Raw genomic sequence first — 24,057 nt, forward strand, 5'->3', positions numbered from 1 at the left:
AGAGAGAAGAAAAATTAGACTTCCATTTCCAAGGACTTTATCCTTATTTGAAAATCACAGACAAATTGGTTGTACAAAGAGGGAAGTTGATACTCTGATGCTGCTGATTCATGTGGCATTGCCTTGCCTTGGGTCCAGCAATCAATTAGGCCAAGGGTCTCATGGGTATGAAAGGGCATTTCTAAGGAGGTTGCAAGGTCTGTGATTGGGGAGGCTCCTCTACTCTGGGTTTGTCTATAACCTTCCAGTCAAATCGTTTTCTCCTTTTGGTATTTGCTTTACAATAATGTATTGTTTCCTCAAACTGAGCTCTGATGGTGCCGGGATTGGTACTAAGGTGTCCTCTTCTCCTTGTCCCAAGAAAATATCCATGCAGATTCCAGGGTTCTCCTTAAGAAATTCTAGACACCAAATGCTTTAACTCTCCTATGATCTCATATTTGCCTTTTTATAGTAGACAACTCCTATCCATGTCTTCCTATAAATTCTCCACGGGGAGATGTTGGAAGGGAAGGTCTCCCCAGTGCGCTGGTCTTTCTCAGGATCTTGACATTACATAGGTAATGATGGACCAAAGACATGGTGCCATCTGTTATCTCTTGCTCTCACTACATGACGGTCCCACATCTTCTTCCTGTCAGACCTGTCTGATGATATCCCTTTATGTCATTTCTTACAATTCTTTGTGGGCAATGTGACACAGTCTGTTAGTACATACCATGCATTTGTCCATTGAATGGATGACTTTGGATGACTTGCATCATGAATCTTTGGAAATTATGGTATTACAGTATGTAATTTGTAGCCATACAGCTTTATTGGAAGAATATTGATGTAAAAAAATGGGGTTTTTTTATGAGAGCTAAGTTAGGGGTCATTAAAAGCGCTCTAATTTCCCAAAGGCAATCTAGCCCACTTTCTGCCTTCTATTCATTTCTAGACCATTCCATCAACTATCTGCAGTATTTGCAGGTAGGTGTACAGATGGATGATTGCAATAGGCTGCCTATCCAACTTCATATAGTAATCTAAACATACACCATTTTTCATCCACTTAGTTGTTTTTGTGTGGATAGTTTGACAAAATGCCTTCAAAAAGGAAAACAATAGAATTCCAAGGGTTTCTTGAAGCAGTTAGTCAATTCTAGAAGTCAATCTGCAAATTTCAAAAAAGGACTTTGGTCCTAAAGTTCTCATAAGTCAAATTGTTAGTAATTCATGACACATTTCCCTGAAGATATATTATAAATTATCTCCAACTTAGCCTGCAAAAACCTATGAAACTCATTCACTTATTCACTCAACAAGCATTTATTAATATGTGCAAAGCACTGTGTTGGGGTCTAAGGATACAAAGACAAAAATTCTGCCCTCATGGAGCTTATATTCTATTGAAATACTAATATTCAGGAATATAGGAAGACATGAATTCAAATCTAGCCTTAGACATTTACTAGATTTGTGACCCTGGGCGACTCGCTTAAACTGTTTGCCTCAGTTTCCCTTTCTGTAATATGGGGATAATAACAGCACCTACCTCCTGGAGTTGTGAAGATCAAGAAGATAATAACCATAAAGCATTCAGCACAATGCCTGGCACATAGTAGGTGCTATATAAATGTTAGTCGTTATCATTATCATTATTATAGTGACCAGAAGTACAAGGCTACCCTAACTGTTCTATATAACCTGATCACTGAATGAAGGTATCAACAAGCATTTAAGTGCTGATTCTGTGCCAGGCACTGTACGAGCCGCTAGGGATTCAAAGACAAAACTCTAAGAGCTTACAGTCTACCGAAGGAGACAGCTGGTACGTATATAATTCTCTACAAAATATTTTCAAATAAATACAGGGTCATGGGGAGACAAGAGAAACGCAAGCCAGGGGATCAGGAAAGGTACCATGTATAACATGCCATCTGAGCTTGAAGAAAGTTAGGGATTCCAAGAGGCACAGAATTGTGAGGAATCCCATGTGAAGAACATTTCTGTGAGGATTTAATAAATGCAGAATTACAGTTTAATGGAAGGGGTTGCATCCCCCCAAGCCCTGCAGTGAAAAGTGACCTCTGTCCAAGTCCCACCTTCCACAGAGTAGAAGAGAAAGGGGATTCCCCTAGCACCAAGTCATTAGGGATATCTGCAGAGCCTGTGGCAGGGTATAGTCTAGAAAAGGGTCTAGGGTAAAGAAGGTGACTTTGATGGAACAAGGCAGAGGAACAGTGAAGGGTTGGGACCCATTGCAGTTGGGTCTCCTGCTGGCATAGTCAGGGGAGCCCCCCTTCAGTTCTGGTTGACTCTAAGCTCAGCCTCACTCACCTGTGTTTCTACAAGCCTGAGGGCCCAGCCCAACCATGCTTCACTCTTCTTACTTCGACTGCTTTCTCACTCCCCTCCTGAGGCTCTGTTCTCCCATTGTTGAATTTCTCCCACAGCTTCCATTTTGCGGGAATGTCCAGACCAGATAGCCTTCATTCCCTGGATTTCCCCACCGGGCCCCAATGAGGGCACCTCCCCCCTCCCCTTTTCAACTTTACATTGTCTTCCCCTGTTAGAAGGTGAGCTCCTTGAGGGCAGGAACTGTCTTTTGCCTCTCTTTGTAGCTCCAGAGCTTAGTACAGTGCTTAGCACATAGCAGGTTCTTAAATACTTGTTAGCTTGAGAGATATCACTCCCTGATCTCCTTTTGACCACCACCACCCTTCTCTCCATTACTCCCACCCAAATCTCTCTCCTCTCTGGCTCAGTGTGGAGCAGATTCTGGTCTCTCAGCTTTTCTTCTTCCGGTTCTTAAACCAAGCATACACAGCCCTTATTTGAATTTTATGAGGGTTTTTTAACTTGGTGAGAATGGAAATGGACCACTGAAAGACCCTCTTCTTTGCTCTATCCCAGAGAAAGTTGCTCATTTCTGCTACCGGCTTATGGAATCTTTGGACACCTGGGCTAACTGGAGTGAGATTCCTCTTTCCTGGTTTTGGACCAACCTGGGCATTTTAGCACTGGAGCTAAGGAGAGGTGTGAGGAAGAAGGGGAGGGGGACACTTTCTCCCACTGTCAGCTGCCCCCCTGGGACTGACCCTGAGAGTGAGAATTGTGGGACAGGTAGAAATGAAGGAGGAAAGGTCCCAGGAAACAGTGGGTTGGAAGGAAAGATAGAGGAAGGGGAATTAGAGAGATAGGGTTTATACCAAGTAGTAGCAATGGAGAAAGAAGGGAAATTCCTGATTGTCTCAGGTACCTGGGCAGGATAGTTGTTTCATGAACGATGGCAGAATGGAAAAAGTCCTGGCTCTGAAGACAAAGGACCTGGTTTTAAATCCTGCCTCTGGCACTTTACTGCCTGTGGTACCACGTCATTTAACTTTTCTAGGCCTCAGTTTCCCCGCCTGTAAAATGAAGGAGTTGGACTAGCTTCCCCCTGAGGCCCCACGCAGCTCTAAGCTGTGACCCATGACCCATGCTTGCATACAAGGGATGGACACATGTGAGTTCCCAGGTAAGTGGGAAAGACTGCCTGCCAGGCTGCAGACAATACATCAGTCTCCATGCACTTCTTTCCATTTCGACTATTATTCTAGAATTCTATTGGAAAGTACATTGCAGATCAGGACAACCCAAAGCAGTATGTTCTGCAGAAAGCACGAGGCACTTGGGAGGACAGGCACTCAGAGCTCTGAAAGGACACCCTTGGTTACTCGGTGGTGGTGTACCTTCTGCATGGTTTTATCTGCACAGGTGGGAGGGACATGTCAATAGAGCTCCTCCAATGGGCCGCAGGGAGCAAAGCTACGGCGTGGAGTGGAAGCTCGGCAGCAAGCGCCCCAGCTCACACTCACCCCTGAATATGGTCACATGCACTGCACAGGGTAGGCAGCCTCTAGCTGTCATTCAGACAAACAGGCAGAGCAGACCCCTAGATGGAGAGGGCCCAGGAGACAAGGGCAAAGTGCTCTCAAGTTATGGCCCCTTCACAACTTGCTCCTGTCCCCTCTAAGAAAACAAAAACACATTCACAAATGGCTCGGAGATTTTTTTTTTGCACGTTACTATAATTTGATTGTTTTGAAAAATTAAAAAAAAAACATTCTTAGCTTGCGGGCTGTACAAAAGCCGGCAGCTGGCCAGATTTGGCCTGGGGACCACAGTTTGCCAACCCTGTTCTAAATAGTCAAGATCTTGGTGGCTCCTGACTCTGAAATCCAATCTACTCCTCACAGTCTTGTGTCATCTGAAAATCTGGCCTGCATTGCATCTCTGCCTCTCAGATCACTGATAAAAATGCTAACTGACACAATATCTGGGGTTCTCTCCTAGGACCCTGCCTCTCAAATGAAATGAAGCATTTTTTAACGATGACTTTTGAAGTCTGCTCATCTAACCAGAATCCCAGAATTCCAGACCTGGAAGGAACTTCTGCAACCACCAAGTCCAGTTCATGGCCTAAAAACCCTTCCCCACTATAGCGCATGTGTAGGTGGTCATCCAGCTCTTGGTGGAATATTTCAAGGGAGAGGAAACACCCTTACCTTGAGGGGCAGCCCAGCCCCCATTGGCATAGCTCTGCTTCTTAGGAAATATCTAGCTTCGCCTCTTCACCTGCTATCCATGGTTCTGAGTTCTGCCCAAAGCCACCAAAACCTACTGTCACATAGCCCGCCCATCTCTCTCCTTGTCCATAGGAATACCAGGAGAGATTGTGAAATGTTTATGACCACAGTTTAAGGACATTGATAAACCAGAATATCCAGAGAAGAGAAACCAGCACGGTCGAGGGCCTCGAGTCTACATCACATAAGGACTGGCTGACGAATTTGGGATGATAGGTCTAGAGAAGAAAATACTCAGGGCACACCTGGGAGCTGTCTTTCTGCACTTGAAGGACTGCCCCATGGTAGAGGGATTAGGCTTGTTCAGCTTGACCTCAGAGGGCAGAACAAGAAGCAGTGGGTAGAAGTTGCAGGTAAATTGAGGCAGCATGTCAGGGAAAAAAGCCTTCCTATCAATTAGAGTTGTCCTAAAAGGGATTGGGCTGTCTGAGAAAGTGGTGGATTTCCCTTCTCAGAAGTCTTTAAGCAAGACTGGATGACCTCGGTCAGATCTGAGGATTCCTTTGGGGTAGAGGTAGACCAGAGAGCCAACAGGGTCTCTTCAAGATGGAAATTCACTGACTCATCTGAAGTAGTCTGGAAGAACAGATTTTAGTTTGCTAAGAATCCTTGGGGCCCAGGTCGGCCAACTGTCATCCTCTCACAGATGGACCTCTTCACCCTGGCATCCTCTCAGGGCCCGAGGCCTCCTCATCCTGGACAATCCTCCATCATGCCAACCCACTTCTCTCACTGGTGTTCCTCCTGGTGCCTCCATTTTGGGAGGGGCCAAGGCCAGCCAACCTTCATTCCCCTCCCCCACATGGGTACCTTCCTCCTGCCCCCTTCAATTTTTAGTTCCCTTTTGTGCACTGCCTTCCCTTATTAGAATGTAAGCTCCTTGAGGGCAGGGAACATCTTTCTTATTGCTTGTAGTGCCTGGCACATAGTAGGCACTTAAGAAATGTTTGTAGCCTCCCTTGCCTGCTTAGCTGCCAGGGATCTGCTCCCAAAATAGGTGGAGTTCGTTGGGTTTCTTGCAACAAACTGAGATAACTGGAATCTACTCACCTATAGAGCTCTCTAAAATATTAATGCAACATGCAAGTTTTGTCCTCTTCCTATTTTAAGTAGTTTATGTTTTGGTATAAGTTCTCATCCCAAAGGTGATAGCATTCCAGGGCTGGGATGTGCCCTACTCTGACCTCAGTATTGTCAGGCTACCAAGATGATCTGATGTCTTGGAGCACATGGATGAGTGAGTGGAGACACATCCCAGACCCTGCCCTGGGAAACCCATGCATTCTTTCAACGTGAACAGCTGATCTCTGAGCCCACATTCCCAGTCCTGAAACAGGATCTCCCCCTTTCCCCCAGCAGCCCCCACGATGGCATTTTAATTGTCTTTTACAGATGGTGCTGAATCCTTACTTTGAGCTGCCTCTGCACCCTGGTCAGAAAGAACTTCCAACAGTTTTCTCTTGTGTCTAGGATGCCCAGGTCACGGACCTCATTATGAACTCCACAAATTATCTTCTCCACATCTTCATCACTGAAGAGATCTGGGATTTCTCCTGGCCCCAAGAGAGTAACAAGAATTAAGAGGCCATGTCATGTTTAATAACAGAAGAATGTGAACAAGTCAAGGGGTCACAGGGTCATAGGTTAGAGATGGAAAAGACCTCAGAAGCCATGTAGGCCAGTCCCCTATTTTTTAAAATGATGAAACTGAAACAGAATGGGGGAAGTGACTTTCTCAAAAACACACAGGCAGCAAGAAGCAGAGACAGGATTCTCTGACCCCAAATATCACACACTTCCCATTGTACCATAAATCTAACCTCCTACCTCCTATAGCCTAGATTCTCTGAGTGCTGAGGGAGATATTAGGGAATTTAAAATGTCATTTTACTTTATACAATGTGCAAAACCCTCATGGGGAGGATAGCATGCAACTCATGTTTCACTTGCCCATTTGGAATGACATTGACCTCACTAAGGCTCTCTCCCAGAGGCTCAGCATCTGGGAGCAGCCTGAAAAATCACCACACCCCAAGTTGGCTGGATCAGTGGGGTTCTCCCCAAGGACCACCCCCAGGGAACACACAAAGACAAATGATCTCTCCTTAAAGTTCACCAGCACCACAGATCATTTGTCATCAGGGAAGATCTTTCTGGGGACGTGTTGGTTTAATCACCTGATGCCAACAAGTCATTAATCAACACGAGGAAGCGTTCGTCCAGAACCTGGGCATCTGTCAGCAGAAACACAACAGGCATGTTCTTGGCTCCTGTCTTGATGTACAAATTGGCGAGATCTACCTGTGAGGAAAGGAGGCCATCAGTCATATTGGTTAAAAACTGGGATTGACATTGGGGATGAGGGGCGCCAGCATGGCAATGATAATGATACCCTGGTCAAGTCATTAACCTTTCCGGACCTCAGTTTCCTTATCTGTAAAATATAATACACAACAATAAAAACAACAGCACTTACCTCATAGGGTAGTTACGAGGATCAAATGAGATAATATTCATGAAGCATTTTTCAAACTTTAAAAGTTCATTTTTTTAGTATGACTCTCCTCACCCATTTCTTTCTCTTCCATTAAGAGGAAGCAATTGCAAAGGAAGGTGGCCTAGGCATAGCAGATCTTAAATTGTATTATAAAGCAGCAGTAATTAAAACTGCTTGGTACTGGCTAAGAAGTAGAATGGTGGATCAGTGGAATAGGTTAGGTAAACAAGACACAGTAGTCAATGACTATAGTTATCTACTGTTTGATAAACCCAAAGATTCTGGCTTCTGGGATAAGAACTTACTATTTGACAAAAACTGCTGGGAAAACTGGAAAAGAGTATGGCAGAAACTAGGCATAGACCAAAATCTTACACCATATTCCAAAATAAAGTCAAAATGGGTACATGGTTTAGATATAAAGGCTGAAACTATAAGCAAAATAGGAGATCAAGTAATAGTTTATCTGTCAGATTTATGGAAAACATAAGAATATATGGCCAAACAACACACAGAGAACATTATGAAATGCAAAATGGATAATTTTGATTCCATTAAATTGAAAAGTTTTTGCACAAACAAAGCCAATGCAACCAAGATTAGGAGTGAAGCAAAAAACTGGGAAAGAACTTTTACAACCAGTGTCTCTGATAAAGACCTCATTTCTAAAATATATAGAGAACTGAGTCAAATTTATAAGAATACAAATCATCCCCCAATTGATAAATGATCAAAGGATATGAATAGGCAGTTTTCAGAGGAAGAAATTAAAGCTATCTATAGTCATATGAAAAAATGCTCTAAATCATTATTGATTAGAAAAATGCAAATCAAAACAACTCTGAGGTACCACATCACTCCTATCAGATTGGCCAACATGACAAAACAGGACAATGATAAATGTTGGAGAAGATGTGGGAAAACTGGAACACTAATGCATTGTTGGTGGAGTTGCGAGCTGATCTAACCATTTTGGAGAGCAACTTGGAACTACGCCCAAAAGGCCACAAAAATGTGCATACCCTTTGACCCAGCAATAACACCTCTAGGGCTGCAACCCAAAGAGATCATACAAATGGGAAAAGGACCCACATGTACAAAAATATTTATAGCAGCTCTTTTTATGGTGGCAAAGAATTGGAAATTGAGGTGATGTCCATCAGTCGGAGAATGGCTGAACAAGTTGTGGTATATGAATGTAATGGAATGCTATTGTGCTGTAAGAAATGATGAGCAGGTGAACTTCAGAAAAACCTGGAAAGACTTAAATGAACTGATTCTGACAGAAGTGAGCAGAACCAGGAAAACATTGTACATGGTAGCAGCCATGTTGTATGATGACTGACTTTGATAGACTTAGCTCTTCTCAGCAACAACCAAGTCATCTCCAAAGGACTCATGATGGAAATTGCTATCCACATCCAGAAAAAGATCTATGGAGTCTGAATGCAGATTGGAGTATATTATTTGATATCTCTCTTTTTTCTTTTTCTTTTTTTTGTTTGTTTGTTTCGTCTTTCTCGTGGTTTCTCCCATTGGTTTGAATTCTTCTTTACAACATGACTAACGTGAAAATAGGTTCAATATGAATGTATATGTTGAAGCTATATCAGATTGCACACCATATTGGGGAGAGAAGGGGAGAAAATTTGGAACTCAAAATCTTATGGAAGTGAATGTTGAAAACTAAAAATAAATAAATAAATTTTAAAAAGAGGAAGCAGTGACATATTTAGTAGCTAGCATGCTGAGCTTGGGAGCCAGGAAGATCTGAGTTCAAATCTTGCCTCAGATACTTACTAGCTGTGACCCTGGGCATGTGATTTCTGCTTTACTTTTCCCCACCTGTAAAATGGAGATAGTAAGAATGCCTACCCTTGCAGGCAGTTGTGAGAACCAAATGAGATAGGCTATGTAATGTATTTTGCCAACCTTAAAGCATTATATAAGTGGTACTTATTATTATCTTCATCCAACTTTCTACATACATAGGCTTCTCTCAAGCTGAAGCAGCATGGTGTGCAGTAGCTGGGGTGCTGGACATGGGTGCAGGAAGAGCTGGGTTTGAATCCTCCCTCTAACTCTGGGCAAGTCACAACCTCTTTGAATGTCAGGTTATTCTTTAGAACTTCTCTATTAAGTCCTGGAGTGGGGAACTGTATCAGGGAGGGATTCCTCATCTCTCAGTGACCCACTGGAAATCAAAAAAGCATCTCAACCTCAAACACATAACTATTGATGATATAATGAAGTGATGAAGGTGTAGTGGGAATTGACAGAGAGGACCCTGGAACAAGGAAATCCCTGAAAGGAACACTGTCCTTGGTGCTGATCAGGCATCTCATAGACCTCAGGCTCCATCTTTGGAGGTGCTAGAGACCATGCTTCCCATTTCTAACACTCCTGGTAAAATGCCCACCACACTGGCGTTTATACCCTCAATGAAGTTATTGAAATACATGATAATTTCTGCTTAAAAGGAAATACAAATGGAAACCAGTGTGATTTTCTTGAATTTGCTTATAGGCCTGGGCCAGTTCTACCTCTACTAGACCATATTTCTGTAAAGTTAAAATAATAAAGGGCTTTCATGGAAGCAACGACATGGGAAAAAAATAATGAAGTCAAGCAGATTGGACAAGGGTTCATCTTGGTTGGAAGACAACAGAAAAAGCAGCCAATTGAAAACTATAATCACTTCTCTCCCCAATAGCCTAATAATAGCAATAATAAAGATGATAATGACAACAACAATATTGTTAATAAGAATAATGATACTAATGGATAAGGCCTGGACTTGTGATTACACTGGTACAACTGACTCCCAGATGTGGAAATTCCTACTATCAATGCAAGTCAGCACCTTCTTTGTACCATGTGGTTTTAGAGAATCACCTAGAATACTAAGAAGTTAAGTGACCAGTCGAGGGTCACACAGCCAGTTCATGTCAGAGATGGGACTTGAATCCATGTCTTGTGACTCTATTCACAGATAACAACAGCGAGGAACAATAAACAAAGCCCCAACAACAATGAACAGTTTAGATAGTACTTTAAGGTTATCAATTTGCAATCTCCTTTGAGCCTGGTAACTATCTTGTAAGTATAAGACTACAGGGTATTATTGTCCCCATTTTAGAGGTGAGGAAAGTGAGGTTCAGAAGTCAAGCGGCTTGACTATGATCACACAGCTATTTAGGGGCTGAACCCCAAGACAAATCAAAGTCTTCCCAACTCTGATCAGACTTTGAGAGTAGTGAGCCTGGACTTTGAGCTAAATCATCTCGGATTTAGGGTCTTCTGATAGAACAGAGAGTTCTGTACTTACCTTGAGGTCCTGGAGTCCATAGTCTTTCCTCAGCGTAATCTGGAACACCTCAAAGGAGTTGATGTAAGCTGCGAGCCGAGACAAGCTCTGTTTGCCACTGCCTCCCACCCCAATCAGAAGAGCATAGCCCTGGGAGGTATGCAAGATTCTGCTGATACGGCACCTGGGAAGGGACAAAAGGCCTCAACATCAGCTCCAATCAATCAACCGATCTGGATTAAGTGCCTCCTATGTGCCAGGCACTGTGCTAATAGCTGGGGATACAAAGAAAGAGCACAGTGAACGTCACTTGTCTACGTAGAATTCAAATGTCTAAATATTTCTTTTTCAATATTTTAAATTTTAGCTTCAGAGAGATGGCATGATTTAAGGGGCTAGAGTGAGGGAAAGTGAGGATACCTGGGCTTGGATTTGACCTCCAAAGCTTATTAGGTAGCTAGGAGCACCACTGTACACAGATTGGAGTCAGGAAGACCTGAGTTCAAATCCTGGGTGACCTTGGCCACTTCTGCCTGTCTCAGTTTCCTCAATTGTAAAATGGGGATCATAATAACATCTATCTTTCAAGGTTGTTGTGAGGATCAAATGAGATACTATTTGTCAAGTGCTTAGCACAGAGCCGGGCATATGGAAAGCCTTTAATAAATGCTTATTCCACCCCCATGTGACCATGGACAAGTCACTTAACTTTTTGCTGTTTTTTTAAATTAAATCAAATTTGTTCCAATTATCAAAAATCTGTTTCCCTTCCCAACTGAATTGATAAAAAGAAAAACCCAAACCAAACCCTTCTAACAAATATGCAAAATCAAGCAAAACCAATTCCTGTCCAGCAACTGTGTCCAAAAAGTCCATTTCTCAATCTACATTCAAGTCCATCACTTTGTGGTCACTTTCCAAACTTTCAGCTTCCCCATCTCTAGAATGGGCACAGTGAAACCTGCAGCAATCCATGTCACTGGACTATCGTCAGGAAAGCAACTCTCACCTTTGAAAACCAAATGTGAGAGAATATCCTGGAGAGTGGGAACTATTTATCCACATCCCCAGGGTTTTGCATCCAGCAGGCACTTAATAAATGTTTCTTGCATCAAGCTCCAATTTACCTTTGTGGGCATATCTTCTGCGTGCTCACATTCAACTGTCTATAGTTTCCCTGCCTTTTCTATCCCAAGGCAGAACCTGAGAATTTGGGCACTTGAAGGGACCTGATGGATAGCTGGGACCTCGCTGGGTCTTCTTTTCCTAAAGTTAACATGCTTTCTCTTCAAAGTGGCTTCTAAGATCTCATAGCAGAAGAAGAGCCATAGAATGACCTTGAGCTGAAGTTCACCCAAAGCAGCCAAAGTGAGATCTTTTGGTTGTGAATGTCAAACCCCAGGAGGCTTTTCCTGGGCTGGCTCCAGCTCTGAGAGGCCACATCACTTCCCTTGGCTGTCTGGGGCAGCGAGTGATCTCTGACACAGACGGGCAGGTGTTCCCCAATCCCTGATGGGAAAGATGCCATTTCCTCACCAGCCACAGGGAGCTCCATCATGGACCCCAACTCTTAGTGGTCTTCTATCAAGGCAATCTCAGAGTATCTTTGTAGCCAAGTCATGCCATAGGACATTGGGATCATCCCTAGTGAGTTCAAGTCCATTCAAGTGGACTGCACCATTGAGGTCACGTGTAAAGGGTAGATGAAAGTCAGGCGGCCATAGGTTCAGAGCGAGAAGGAACCGCAAAGGCTATACAACTCAATACTCTCATTTTTACAGATGAATAAACTGAGACCCAGAAGGACCATAACTCCAGAGTGGAAAGGGGCCTTAGGGGAAATCTAGTCCATCCCCCTCACTTTACAGATTAGAAAACTAAGGCCCAGGGAGTAGCTATATCACATAGGCTAATGAATGATAAATTTAAAAAAAAACTTAAAAAGGGAATGAATGGGAGATTTGAACCCAGAGTGTTATCACATATGGAACCAAAGCTGGAGAAAGGAGGAGTATAATGATGGCCATTGCTGGCCACTGGGTCTCAGAACAAACATTTCAATCTCACAGACTAACCGTTTGAAACAAGTCAGTGATTCTAAGGGCAAAGTTTCTGGTTGATAGAACCATCAGCTACCAGATCCCAGGAAGTGCTTATCTTTTTATTTTCTTTTGTTAAATTGACCATTTTACTAAAGTCCATTTCATTTCTCTAATTTCTCATCATGGTTTGAAGGCAAGCCTGAGTTCTTGAAGGCTGCGCAAGCCCAGGAAATCCTACCAAGCTCGAAAGGCTCCAGGTGTGGGCCCAATGATTGCCTGTATTCAGGCTGGAGAGGCACGTTATGAGGATGACCGTAGTGGGAGGAATTTTTCAGCCACAGCACATCTTAAAGACCATCCAATGACTGAGTTACAGAGGGGTTGCAATTTGTGTGAGTGGAGGGAGTATCCACACAGAGAGATCAGGCATCCTTGAAGTACTGATTATCTCACACAAGGTCCAGGTTTCAGTACGTCAAGGAGCTGTGATTTAGCTGCTTTAGAAATCTCACATGAGGGAACTCCCTCCACTCACACTGGTTACAACCTGTTTACATCTCTGAGGGTTGTCTGAGGCTCAGAGAGTGAAGTGACTTGTCACTTCAAGGTCAGAGAGTTTGAAAGTGTCAGAGGTGGTATTTGAACCCAGATCTAATCAACTACAAATCCAACCTGTCTACTACACCATGTTATAGGGTCAACAACAATGCTAGCATTTACTAATGCTTTAAAGTTTACAAAATACTTTACATATATTATCTTATTTGATCCTAGCAACCCAGTAAAGTAGATGTTATTATTGTTCCCATTTTCCAGATGAGGAAATGGAGACTAAGACAGATGCTGTGACCTAATCAGGTCACACAGTTAGTAAATGTGGGAGGCAGGATTCGAACTTCGCTCTTTCTAACCCGAAGTCCAAGACTCTGTCCACTCTGTCACCCAGCTGCTTATAGAGAGTTCAGATAAACAAAACCTAGTTCATTTAATATGAACTGCAAGCTAGAACTTTGCTAGAAATTATATTGATTCAATTCATTAATTGGTCAATTTACCAAGAAAGCCACTCCAAAACAAACAAAAAATGGGACTAGTTTCTGTTTCTAATCACAGGCCCCAGCTAAGTGAGGGCTCTAGGAGATGGCTAATTAGGAAAACATTTTGTGTTTTATGTCAACAACTGCTTGAGATGTGATGGCCCAGGGGATTTGATGTGACTGAGTCTTCCCGAAGTGTTATCCCTTGGAAAAATAAGGAGAATCTTGGAATCACTGGACCTCAGAGAAAGATGGGACTTCAGCGACTATCTAGCCAAACCCATTCTTGAAAAAGAATACCTCTGAGCACATACCTGGCAATTGACGCTCAACTCTGTGAGAAGACCTCTGATCACAGGGAAGCTGCTACCTCCTGAGGCATGCCAGGCCACCTTTGGACAGCTGCAACCCTACTGGTCAAGCAGCCCCAATCACTAGGAAGATTCTTCTGATATCACGTAGAAATATGTCCCTTACAAGTTCATCCATTGCTCCTGATTCTACCCTTTGTGGTTAAACAGAATAAGATCTACGTCCTCTCCCAAAAATAGCCCTTCAAATACTTAAAGATAGCTCCGGTGTCCCCTTGTGCTTTCTCTTCTGAAGGTTAAACACCCCCAGATCCTCAGCTACTGCTCCTGTGCACTGAGACCACTCTCCCTTAAGTTTCTTTTCATTTCAATGGAAGATGCCACCTTGCATCAACTTACACATGTTGCATGGCATCTTCAAAGAAGACCAGTGGCATGGCCACATTCAGCTCGTTGTAGGTGTCCAGGGTTTCTGTTAGCACTGCCTTCAGTGTTTCCCAGTCCTTCACGGGCATGTAACATGGGTCTCCCACACCATTGGCAAAGTGGCAATAGATGAGGGGCTGCTGGAGCAGAATGGACTCTTCTGTGCCCTGCTGGATAGAGGGAGAGAAGCAGTGACATCAGAGACCCAGGGCCAATCAGAGGAAAGGGCTGCAGACCTCCCTTTTGGCCAAGCACAGCCTCAGAAGGACAGCTCCCTCCTAACCTCAGCTGATCTGCTACTCCAATACTGCAGGTAGTGGGGAGGGCCCAATATCGACACACTTACCTCAAAGTATCTGTGAGCAGTTTCTAGCAGTTTCTTCTGAAACAAATCACAGTCTTTTTTGTCTATCAGCTTGTCTCCATATACTCGGGATGATTCATGAAGCCAAAGGCGTATGAGATCCAGGGGTGCCTTTAAGCACTCAGGAGTGGCAAATAATATTCCCTACAAGAAAAAAAAAAAGGTAGAAAAACAAGGCCAGACCAGAGTTTGCTTTTTTAGTCATTAACATTTTCTTTTGTTTGGGAAGTTTAAAGGAAATTTAAAAGAAATATACTACTTAGAATTTTACATACTTTAATGCCACATTCATAGATACGTACATATATAATCATTAAATATTTCCCAATTGTATTTAAAAATGTTCAATACTTATTAAAAAGAATTGGTTCCAAATTGTCTCTCTACTTCCTGCTCCTCCCACACCCTGGGAAGGCAAACATATGATATTGATTATGCATGTGAAGTCATGCAAAACATTTCCATATTAGCCATGTTGCAAAAGAAAACGCACACATGAAAAAATCAAGAAAGCAAAAAAAAAGGGCTTTAATTTGCATTCAGAATTCATTAGTTTTCTCTCTGGAAGTAGAGAGCTTTTTGCATTAGGGGTCCCTTTGGAATTGTCTTGGATCACTGTCTTGATCAGATTGACTAAGTCTTTCACAGTTGTTCATCATTGTAATATTGCTGTGCAATATTCCCCTAGCTCTGCTCCCTTCACTTTGCATCAATTCATATAAGACTTCCCAGGTTTTTCAGAAATCAGCCTGCTTATCATTTCTCATAGCACAATAGTATTCCATACAATCATCTACCACAACCTGTTTAGTCATTCCCCAACTGATGAACCTCCTCTTAAAGTCCAATTCTTTGCCATCATGAAAAAAACTACTAAAAATATTTCTGTACCCCTTTCTTTGATCTCTTTGGGATACAGACCTAGGAGTGGTATTTCTCTCTCTCTCTTTTTTAGGCAATTGGGGTTAAGGACTTGCCCAGGGCCACACAGCTAGTAAGTGTCAAGTGTTTGGTCTGAGGCCACATTTGAACTCAGGTTGTCCTGACTTCAGGGCCAGTGTTCTATCCACTGCACCACCTAGCTGCCCCCTAGGAGTGATATTTCTGAGTCAAAGAGTATGCATAGTTTTGTAGCTCTCTGGGCAAAGTTCCAAATTTTTCTCCAGAACACTTGGATTAGTTCGCAACTCTACCAACAGTGCATTAATGTCTCAATTTTTCCACATCCCCGCCAGCCTTTGTAATTTTCTTTTTCTGTTTTGTTAACTCCTCTGATAGGTGTGAGATGGTATCTCAGGATTGTTTTAATGTGAATTTCTTTAATCAAGAGTGATTTAGAGCATATTTTCACATGGCTAATGATAGCTCTGATTTCTTCTTCTGAAAACTGCCTGTTTATATCCTTTGACCACTTATCTATTGAGGAATTATTATATTTTTGCATTATTTTGTATTTTGCAAATTTAGCTCACTTCCTTATATATTTAAGAAATGAAGCCTTTATCAGAGAAATTTGCTGTAATCCGCCTTCCCCTGAGGCTCATTTTTCTTCTAATTTTGCTGCATTCATTTTGTTTGTGCAAAACCTTTTTAATTTCATATAATCAAAATTCTCAATTTTACCTCCTGTGATCTCTCTGTGTCTTGTTTAGTCATAAACTCCTTCCTTATCCATAGATCTAAGAGGTACATTTTTCCATGCTCCCCTAATTTTCTTATGATATCATTCTTTATGTCCAAGTCATTTATCTATTTTGACCTTATTGGGTGTGAGATGTTGGTCTATGCCTAGTTTCTGCCAAATTGCTTTTCAGTTTTTTCAGCAATTTTTGTCAAGTGGTAAGTTTTTATCCCCAAAGCTTAGATCTTTGAGTTTATCAAACATTAGATTACTATGGTCATTTACTACTGTATATTGTGGATCTAATTTGATTCCATTGATCCACCACTTACTTCCTCCTTATCAGTACCAGATTGGTTTGATGATTACTACTTTGTAATGCAATTGGAGATCTGGTACTAAGGCACCTTCCTTTTTTCATTGATTCCCTTGATATTCTTGACCTTTTGCTCTTCCTGATAAAGTTTCTTATTCTTTTTTTTTTCTAGCTCTATAAAGTAATTCTTTGGTAGTTTGATTGGTATGGAACTGAATGAGTAAATTAACTTAGGTATAGAATTATCATTTTTATTATGTTGTCTCAGCCTAGCCAGGAGCAATCAATATTTCTCCAATTGTTTAGATCTGTCATTATTTATATGAAAATTATTTTATAATTGTATTCATATAATCTGGGTTTTATCTTGGCAAGTAGACTCCTAAGTATTTTATATCATCTGCAATTATTTTAAATGGTATTTCTCTATCTCTTGTTGCTGGGTTTTGTTGGTAGTATATAGAAATGCTGATGATATATGTGGATTTATTTTACATCCTGCAACTTTGCTAAAGTTGCTAATTGGTTCAACTAGTTTTTCAGTTGATTCCCCGGTGATTTCTAAGTATACTATCATATCATCTGCAAAGATTGATAGTTTTGCTTCCTCATTGCCAATTTTTATTCCTTCAGCTTAACTTGGTTGGTCTACACTTGAGACCTTTGCTGGCAGCTAGATAGTCATGATTTTTACACTTCTGTTCTCATCAATCCCTACCAGTCACCAATATCCACACACCTGTCTGCCAGGGTTCTACTCTGGGTCTTCCCATTCCCTAAACCACGGGATGCTGAATTTTGCAGTCAGAGGATCTCTTGAATAGCATCTATATGAGACCTTTACCCTTGACCCGCTCAAAGGTTAGTGTCAAACTGCTTTGTAATTTATTCATTATATTTATTTTTATATTTATTCATTATATATTTATGTATCTACTTGTGTCTCTCCTGTTAAAATGTTAGACTCTTTGAAAGTAATGGTTGTTTCATTCTCTTTATTTATATTCCTAGCATCTAGCACAGTGCCTGGTATGTAGTGGGTGCTTAATAAATGCTTGATAATTGATTGATTACTCTACTAAGTCACTGAAAGAATGAAACCTAGTGTCAACAGAAAGAATATCTGCACCAAAAAACCATGGTTGCTGGGAATGTGGAAATATGAATATCAACATGTCCATTTCATGGAATGGTAAATTAAGGCACTAATTGTTTCTCAGACTTTCATGGTAATTCAGTGACCAACATAGAAACTAAAAAGCATCTGACCCCCAATATTTGCTGTGTTTTCGTTTCCCAAATGATTCATTTTAAATTTTAATGAAGCTTAAATGGTAAGTCATCTGTCCTTACCCTGGACAGAGGTAATGTGCATTTCTTTTTTTTTTTTTTAGCTCTGCTATTCTGTAATTTTCTCTTTCTGGGATCTCCTTATTAAAATCTAGACATGGTAAATGTCTTTTGATGAGGTCAGAACAGAAAATGCTATCAGGCCAAACTATTTGAGCAAGTATCAGAAGCAATAATTCTTCTTTGAGTTAGTCATACAATAGGCACTTAACAAATATTTGTTGACTTCATTTCCATAATGACAGGTGCTTGTTTTTAACCACACACAAAGGAATTGTACTGTTCTGCAAATCCCTAAAAGTCAGAAGGTCCTGGTTCTCCCACTAACTCTGCTGGGTGACCTTAAGCCAGTCACTGGATATGTGCAGCCTCAGTTTTCTGATCTATAAAATGGGAATAATAAGCTCTTCCCTGTCTACCTTCTTGATATGTCACATGCTGCAATGACAACTCAAGGGGCTATGATTCTGGGTGAGGGCTCTCTCTGCTAATGCTGTGGAAAACACACTCTTTGACCAATCATTTGTATATTCTTTGAGGGAAGGAATTTTGTTTCAGTCTTTGCAACAACCACCACCACCACAACAGCAAATGACTTTCACATAGCACTATAAAGCTTGCAAAATGAAACACACATGTGGCCTCATTTAATTGTTACACCAACCCTCTGCTAGGCACTATGGGTGGTATTAGGACACCTGGCTGGCACATTTGGTAGAGCACTGGAGCCATAATCAAGAAGACCTTAGTTCAAACCCTTCTAGAGTGCCTCTTGACCTCAGTTTCCTCACTTGCAAAATGGGGATCATAATGGCTTTTTCCTCGCAAGGTTGTTGCGAGGATCAGATGAAATCACATACGTGAAACCTTAATGTGCTATATGACTGCTCTATTACTATTATCACCATTTTACAGATGAGGAAACTGAGGCTGGGAATTTCAGCGGTCTGTCCTTGGTCATATAGCTAATAAAATGTCTGAGGTGGGATTTGAATCCAGGTCTTAAGTCCCATGCATCCCCAACAACTAGCCTAGTGCTTTGAATATAGTAGGCACTTAAGATGCTCATTGAATTGAATTGAATGCAGATGGTAACTTCTCTGCAACTGAGGCAGCTGGAGTGCACTGGATAGAGCCCCAGTCCTGATGTCAGGAAGACCCGAGTAAAATCCCACTTTGGACAACTGACTAGCTGGGTGACCTTAGGCTAGTCACTTAACTTCCACCTACCTCAGTTTCCTCATCTGTAAAATGAGGATAAAAATAGCACCTCTCAGGGTGGTTGTGAGGATCCAGGGGGATAATAATTGTAAAGCACTTAGAACAGTGCCTGGCACATAGCAAGCACTTTATAAATGTTAGCTATTGTTGGTAGATGGCTTTTGTGCCTTGTTGTGGATAAAAACAAGGTCATATTCCAGTGCATGAAATTCCAAAAAGCTGACTCTCCCACTGTAGGGCCAAGGCAGTAGACAGACTGCCTGGGAACTGGCCTCAAAGCCTTACTAATTAGTGGAACACTCAATCCTCTACTGTCGTTGCCTTTGAGAGCCCAGGACCCTCCCAAGCCCCAGTGAGGATTCAGGGGGAAGATTTCAGGGGCAGCCTGGTGGTGGGGAAGATTAGTGAAAAGAAATGAAAGATAAAGATTTTTAAAAATAATGCTAAACTGTCCCAATGTAAGGGTTGGTTAATGCGGTTCTTCTCACATCCCCCCCCCCCACTTCCAGGTACCTGGAAGACGTTGGAGAGGTCTCTCAGATTGAAGGTGTAGTGGAATTTCATAGCAGTCGGGAGAAAGTTGAGAATCATCGTCTGATGCAGGCCAATGGCCGCCTGGACCAGCATTGGGCTGCCCCGGATGAGGAAGGGAGTGCTGAAGGCTTGTTGCTGGAAACGCGAACTGAGCATCTGACTATAGATGGTGGTGAGCGAGTCCAGAGACGGAAAGTTGTAAGCAAACACCGAAAAGTGTCTCTGGAAGGAAAACAAAGCCAGGATTTACTCAGCAAAAAGACAAATCGGGTGGAGAGAAGACCTGTGGGCCTGGCCCAAAACTATGATGTCTGTTCTCGATAGTATCACATCAACAATCATCGATGATGAAGATGAAGAAAATGACCGGCAATATGGCATGGCAGCCATACCATATAGGTAGAGTTGAGAAGACCTGGGTTCAAGTTTCACCTACTAGACAGGCTATATGACCTCTAGTCCTCACAATGCCTTAACCACTACAAGGACAGTGGAGATCTGCATTGGTAAAGGAAGTTCCCTCACCTGGGAGCTCCTTATATAAAAGAACTGAAAGTACTTTATACTTATGAAGCACATATATACATATGACCAAAACAACATTTATTATATCTCTTTAAAGTCCACAAAAATTATGGAAATTTTTTTCAGTTTGAGCTTTGCAATAATCCTGGAAGGTATATACATCGTGCCCATTTTACAGAGGAGAAAACTAAGGCTTAGAGAAGCCAAGACACTTCCTTGAGCTCACACAGCTAACAAGAGGCATAACTGAGAGGATCTGAATCTTCTGGAGCATCTTCAGCTGGCAGAAACACAAGCAAAAAGTTGCCCCCAAAGCCTGTAAGGGCAGAAGCAAACTGTCTACTGAGTGGACAGAAGCCGTCAGCCCTCAGAGGACCCTGAGTGAAAAGCTTCTAGTTTGAACATATGTTTGGATGGGACAGCGGGCAGATCTTCGGCCATACCTGCAGTCGAGGACTGATGGTGAAGCTGCCAACCAGGGGGTTCATGCAGGCCACATACTGGCAGTTGTGAACTTCTTTTATCGCCACCTTCTGCCTGTCATACCTGTGGGCAGAAATAGAACCTCGCACTGATGCATGGGCAAGATGAACTTGAAAGCACATGGCCATACTGGCTGCCCCAGGTCACTGGTATGGCCTACCATCTACATGGTCTGTTCTGGGATAGACCTTTCTCCGTGCTCGCCTCGACGATCCAAGGGCCACCATACAAGTTGGCTGCCTGGGAGAAGGGACACTGAGCTCCCCTCCCAGACTGGAATCACCCTCCAGCCCTGCAATGTCTCAGCATCTGCTTAGCGTGGAGTTGGAAGGATGGCTCAGCCCTGAGGTCTAGAGGATGGTGACAGAAAACGGCAACATCCATTCCAGAGAACCATCTCAATGCTGGCCCTCTGTACCCAGCGGGACAAACACTTATGGCCTCCGAGGGGAGCCGACTTCCCTCTTTTTCACAAGGCTTAGTAGGATGTCAGCTTAATCCTGCCAGCAATGAGGATGACTGCTGAGCTCTCTTCTAGCTTGTGCCTTTATAGCTGCCTCATGCAGATTGTTCTAGAGGTGGGACTACTGCTAAATAATAATAATAATAATAAGCACAAAGCACTTTACAAATCTTATCTCACTCAATCCTCATAATAACTCTGGGAGGCCAGTGCTATTATTATCCCCATTTTACAGATGAGGAAACTGATGTAAAAAGATGTTAAGTGTCTTGCCCAGGGTCACACAAGTAGTAAATGTTTGAGGCTAGATTTGATCTCAGATCTTCCTGACTCTAAGTCCCGTATCTTATCCACTGCACCAAGCAGATCCTTTTATAGTGAGGAGGATTTCTTTTGGGGTGCGGGCATAGAGGGAGAGTCCAGACTATATGGAGAACTTCCAGTGTGAAAAATCCTTCCAACGATGCAGATAGAAAACTCCTCTATAGCTTAGTATTAGAGCATTGCCTGAGGCACAGAGGTTAAGTGACCTACTTTTCTGGTGCCTTACAACCAGGATGCTTCAGACAAGAAAGTTCTCTCATACAAAACAAACAGATTTTAGGTCATTTTTATAGTTTCATGAGAGATCATGGGAAGTTCTTTGGCAAGGTCAGAAGGGTGGCCAAGAGATTGTTGCTGGTCATTATTGACTTGGGGCAGAGAACAAAATCATGGAGATCTGCTCACCAGTGTCCATAATCAATGTGCTGTCGAATCAATGTGTGAGGCTGGACTGTGCCATATACATCCACTTCTGGCAAGTTCATATCGTCAATGAAATAAATCAGTTTCTTGTTTCCTACTGGCCCATAGGTACGCCCTGCTTTTTTCTCCAGTTTTTTCTCGAGAATCCCTGAAACAAGGATACCATCACTAGTCGTCAGCACGTATTCAATCAATCAATCATCAATATTGAGCATTTATTAAGTGGATTCCCCCGGCCAGGCACTTACTTTGCAGAACGGCTGATGTTGTGTAGTAGTTGAAAGGAACCTTGGCCACCACATAATCTTCGGAAAGACCAGCAAGTTTGTCATTCACAAAGATGGTTTTCCCCACTCCTGCACCACCGACAAGCATTAATGGCTTCCCTTTTGCCAGCAGCAAATCGGCAAAATATCTGAGACGTGTTGTCTCCTGAGTGGGGACGACGACTGTCTGGAGAAAAATAGAAGAGAGAGAAGGCCATGGGAGGAGAGACAGAGCATTCTTTGGCCGGAGGGATCATCTCATCAAACCAACTCATCTTACAGGTAAGGAAATTGAGACCTGAAGAGTGGAGGAGGGGCAGGCAGTGACTTCTGTCTATTCTGAAATTCTGCAAGATTTTTAGTTTAAATGTAAGAAGTGCCTAACACAGGCAACGCATGGAAAGTAGCAGAGATTAGGCATAATGGTACAAGCCACCCAGGCACCACATTCTAGGCCAACAGGTAACAATTTGGGATAAAATGTGTGGTGATGGAAATCACACTTGACCTAGAGTAAGGAAGACCAGGGCTCCAGACCTGTCTCTGACTCTTACAAGCTGTGTGATTTCTAGCCAGGCCCTTCTCCTCCCACAGTCTCAATTTCCTCGTCTTCAAAATGGTGACAACAAAACCCTTGAAAGGTTATATTAGGGAAAGTATTTCGCAAACTTGAGAGTGCTATCAAACTGGGTTATACTTTTTCAGTTTGGGTACAGGTGTAACTACAATGTGTACCATGGTCAAAGCACTAAAGATTTAGAGCTAAAAGAGAGCTTAGAAAGCATCTAGTCAAACTCCCTATTTGTTATTTTTAATGTTTTAATGTGTTTTTATTTTCTTAAATATTTACAAATTACATGTTAAAATTTTTTAAACAATTGTTTTAAAAAAAATTCAAGTTCCAAATTCTCTCCCTCCAGCCCATCCCCCCTCCTTGAGAAGGCAAGCAATTAGATATCAATTTTACGTGTGCAGTCATGCAAAATATATTTCCTTATTAGCCATGTTGCAAAAGATAACACAGACAAAAAAAAAACAAGAAGAAAACTTAAGAAAATAAAAAAAATATGCTTCAATCTGCATTCAGAGTTAATTAGTTCTCTCTGGAAGTGGATAGCATTTTTCACCATGAGTTCTTTGGAATTTTCTTGGATTATTGTCTTGATCAGAACAGCTAAGTCTTTCAGAACTGATCCTTGTACAATATTGCCATTACTGTGTACAATGTTCTCCTGGTTCTGTTCACTTCATTTTTCAAGTTTTTCTGAAAGTGTTCTGCTCATGATATCATAGTCCTCCATCACAATCATATACTATGACTTGTTCAGTCATTCTCTAATTGATGGGCATCCCTTTGAATTCCAATTCTTTACTACTACAAAAAACCTGCTAAAATATTTTTTTGTATAGATAGGCCTGTTTCCCCCCTTTCTTTGATCTTTTTTGGGGTTGGACTAGTTCACAACTCCGCCAACAATATATTAGTGTCCCAATCTTTCCACATTCCCTCTAGCATTTGTCATTTTCATTTTCTATTATGTTAGCTAATCTGAGAGGTGGGAGGTGGTACTTCAGAGAAAGACAATGAAAGAAATAGTCCCTTCCCATAATAAGTTTACATTCAGCTGAGGTGGGGAGGGGACAGAGATCACTTACTTACACAGACAAGTAGATACAAGTCATTTTGGTGGGGAAAGAGCACAATTTAGAGGAAGGGTCTCATTTGGAAGCTAGCACTTGAGCTGGTTTCAAGAGGCCGAAGTGAGAAAATGCTGGACATTGGCTGAGATCCTGTAAATTCTGTCTTTATGTAGATTTGAGGAAAAACAATAACTCAAGAAAATAGTATAAGAGTGAAAGAGACCCTGGGAGGTGGCAGATATAACTTTTGTCCAGGAGAATATTTCCATGAGTCAGTCACAGAATCCCAGAGT

The 24,057-nt window shown here is 42.1% G+C and overlaps 1 protein-coding gene across 2 annotated transcripts in view; it reads right to left on the bottom strand.

Moving 5' to 3' along the window:
• Positions 1-24,057, bottom strand: part of LOC114050436 (dynein heavy chain 11, axonemal-like) — a 315,578-nt gene that overhangs the window by 108,405 nt on the left and 183,116 nt on the right. Inside the window, exons 46-54 of one of the 2 annotated variants that reach the window (XM_027872110.1) lie at positions 22,106-22,310; positions 21,840-22,005; positions 20,608-20,710; positions 19,619-19,861; positions 14,580-14,741; positions 14,207-14,400; positions 10,439-10,601; positions 6,791-6,914; positions 6,024-6,166 (exon numbers count right to left, since the gene is read on the bottom strand). In XM_027872110.1, the coding sequence (XP_027727911.1) occupies positions 6,024-6,166; positions 6,791-6,914; positions 10,439-10,601; positions 14,207-14,400; positions 14,580-14,741; positions 19,619-19,861; positions 20,608-20,710; positions 21,840-22,005; positions 22,106-22,310 (1,503 nt within the window). Of the gene's footprint in view, positions 1-6,023; positions 6,167-6,790; positions 6,915-10,438; positions 10,602-14,206; positions 14,404-14,579; positions 14,742-19,618; positions 19,862-20,607; positions 20,711-21,839; positions 22,006-22,105; positions 22,311-24,057 lie in introns of both variants that reach the window. The other variant, XM_027872109.1, reaches the window with a different exon arrangement.

The sequence above is a fragment of the Vombatus ursinus genome, unplaced genomic scaffold (genome assembly GCF_900497805.2).
Source record: "Vombatus ursinus unplaced genomic scaffold, bare-nosed wombat genome assembly UNPS02014799.1, whole genome shotgun sequence".
Taxonomy (NCBI): Eukaryota; Metazoa; Chordata; class Mammalia; order Diprotodontia; family Vombatidae; genus Vombatus; species Vombatus ursinus.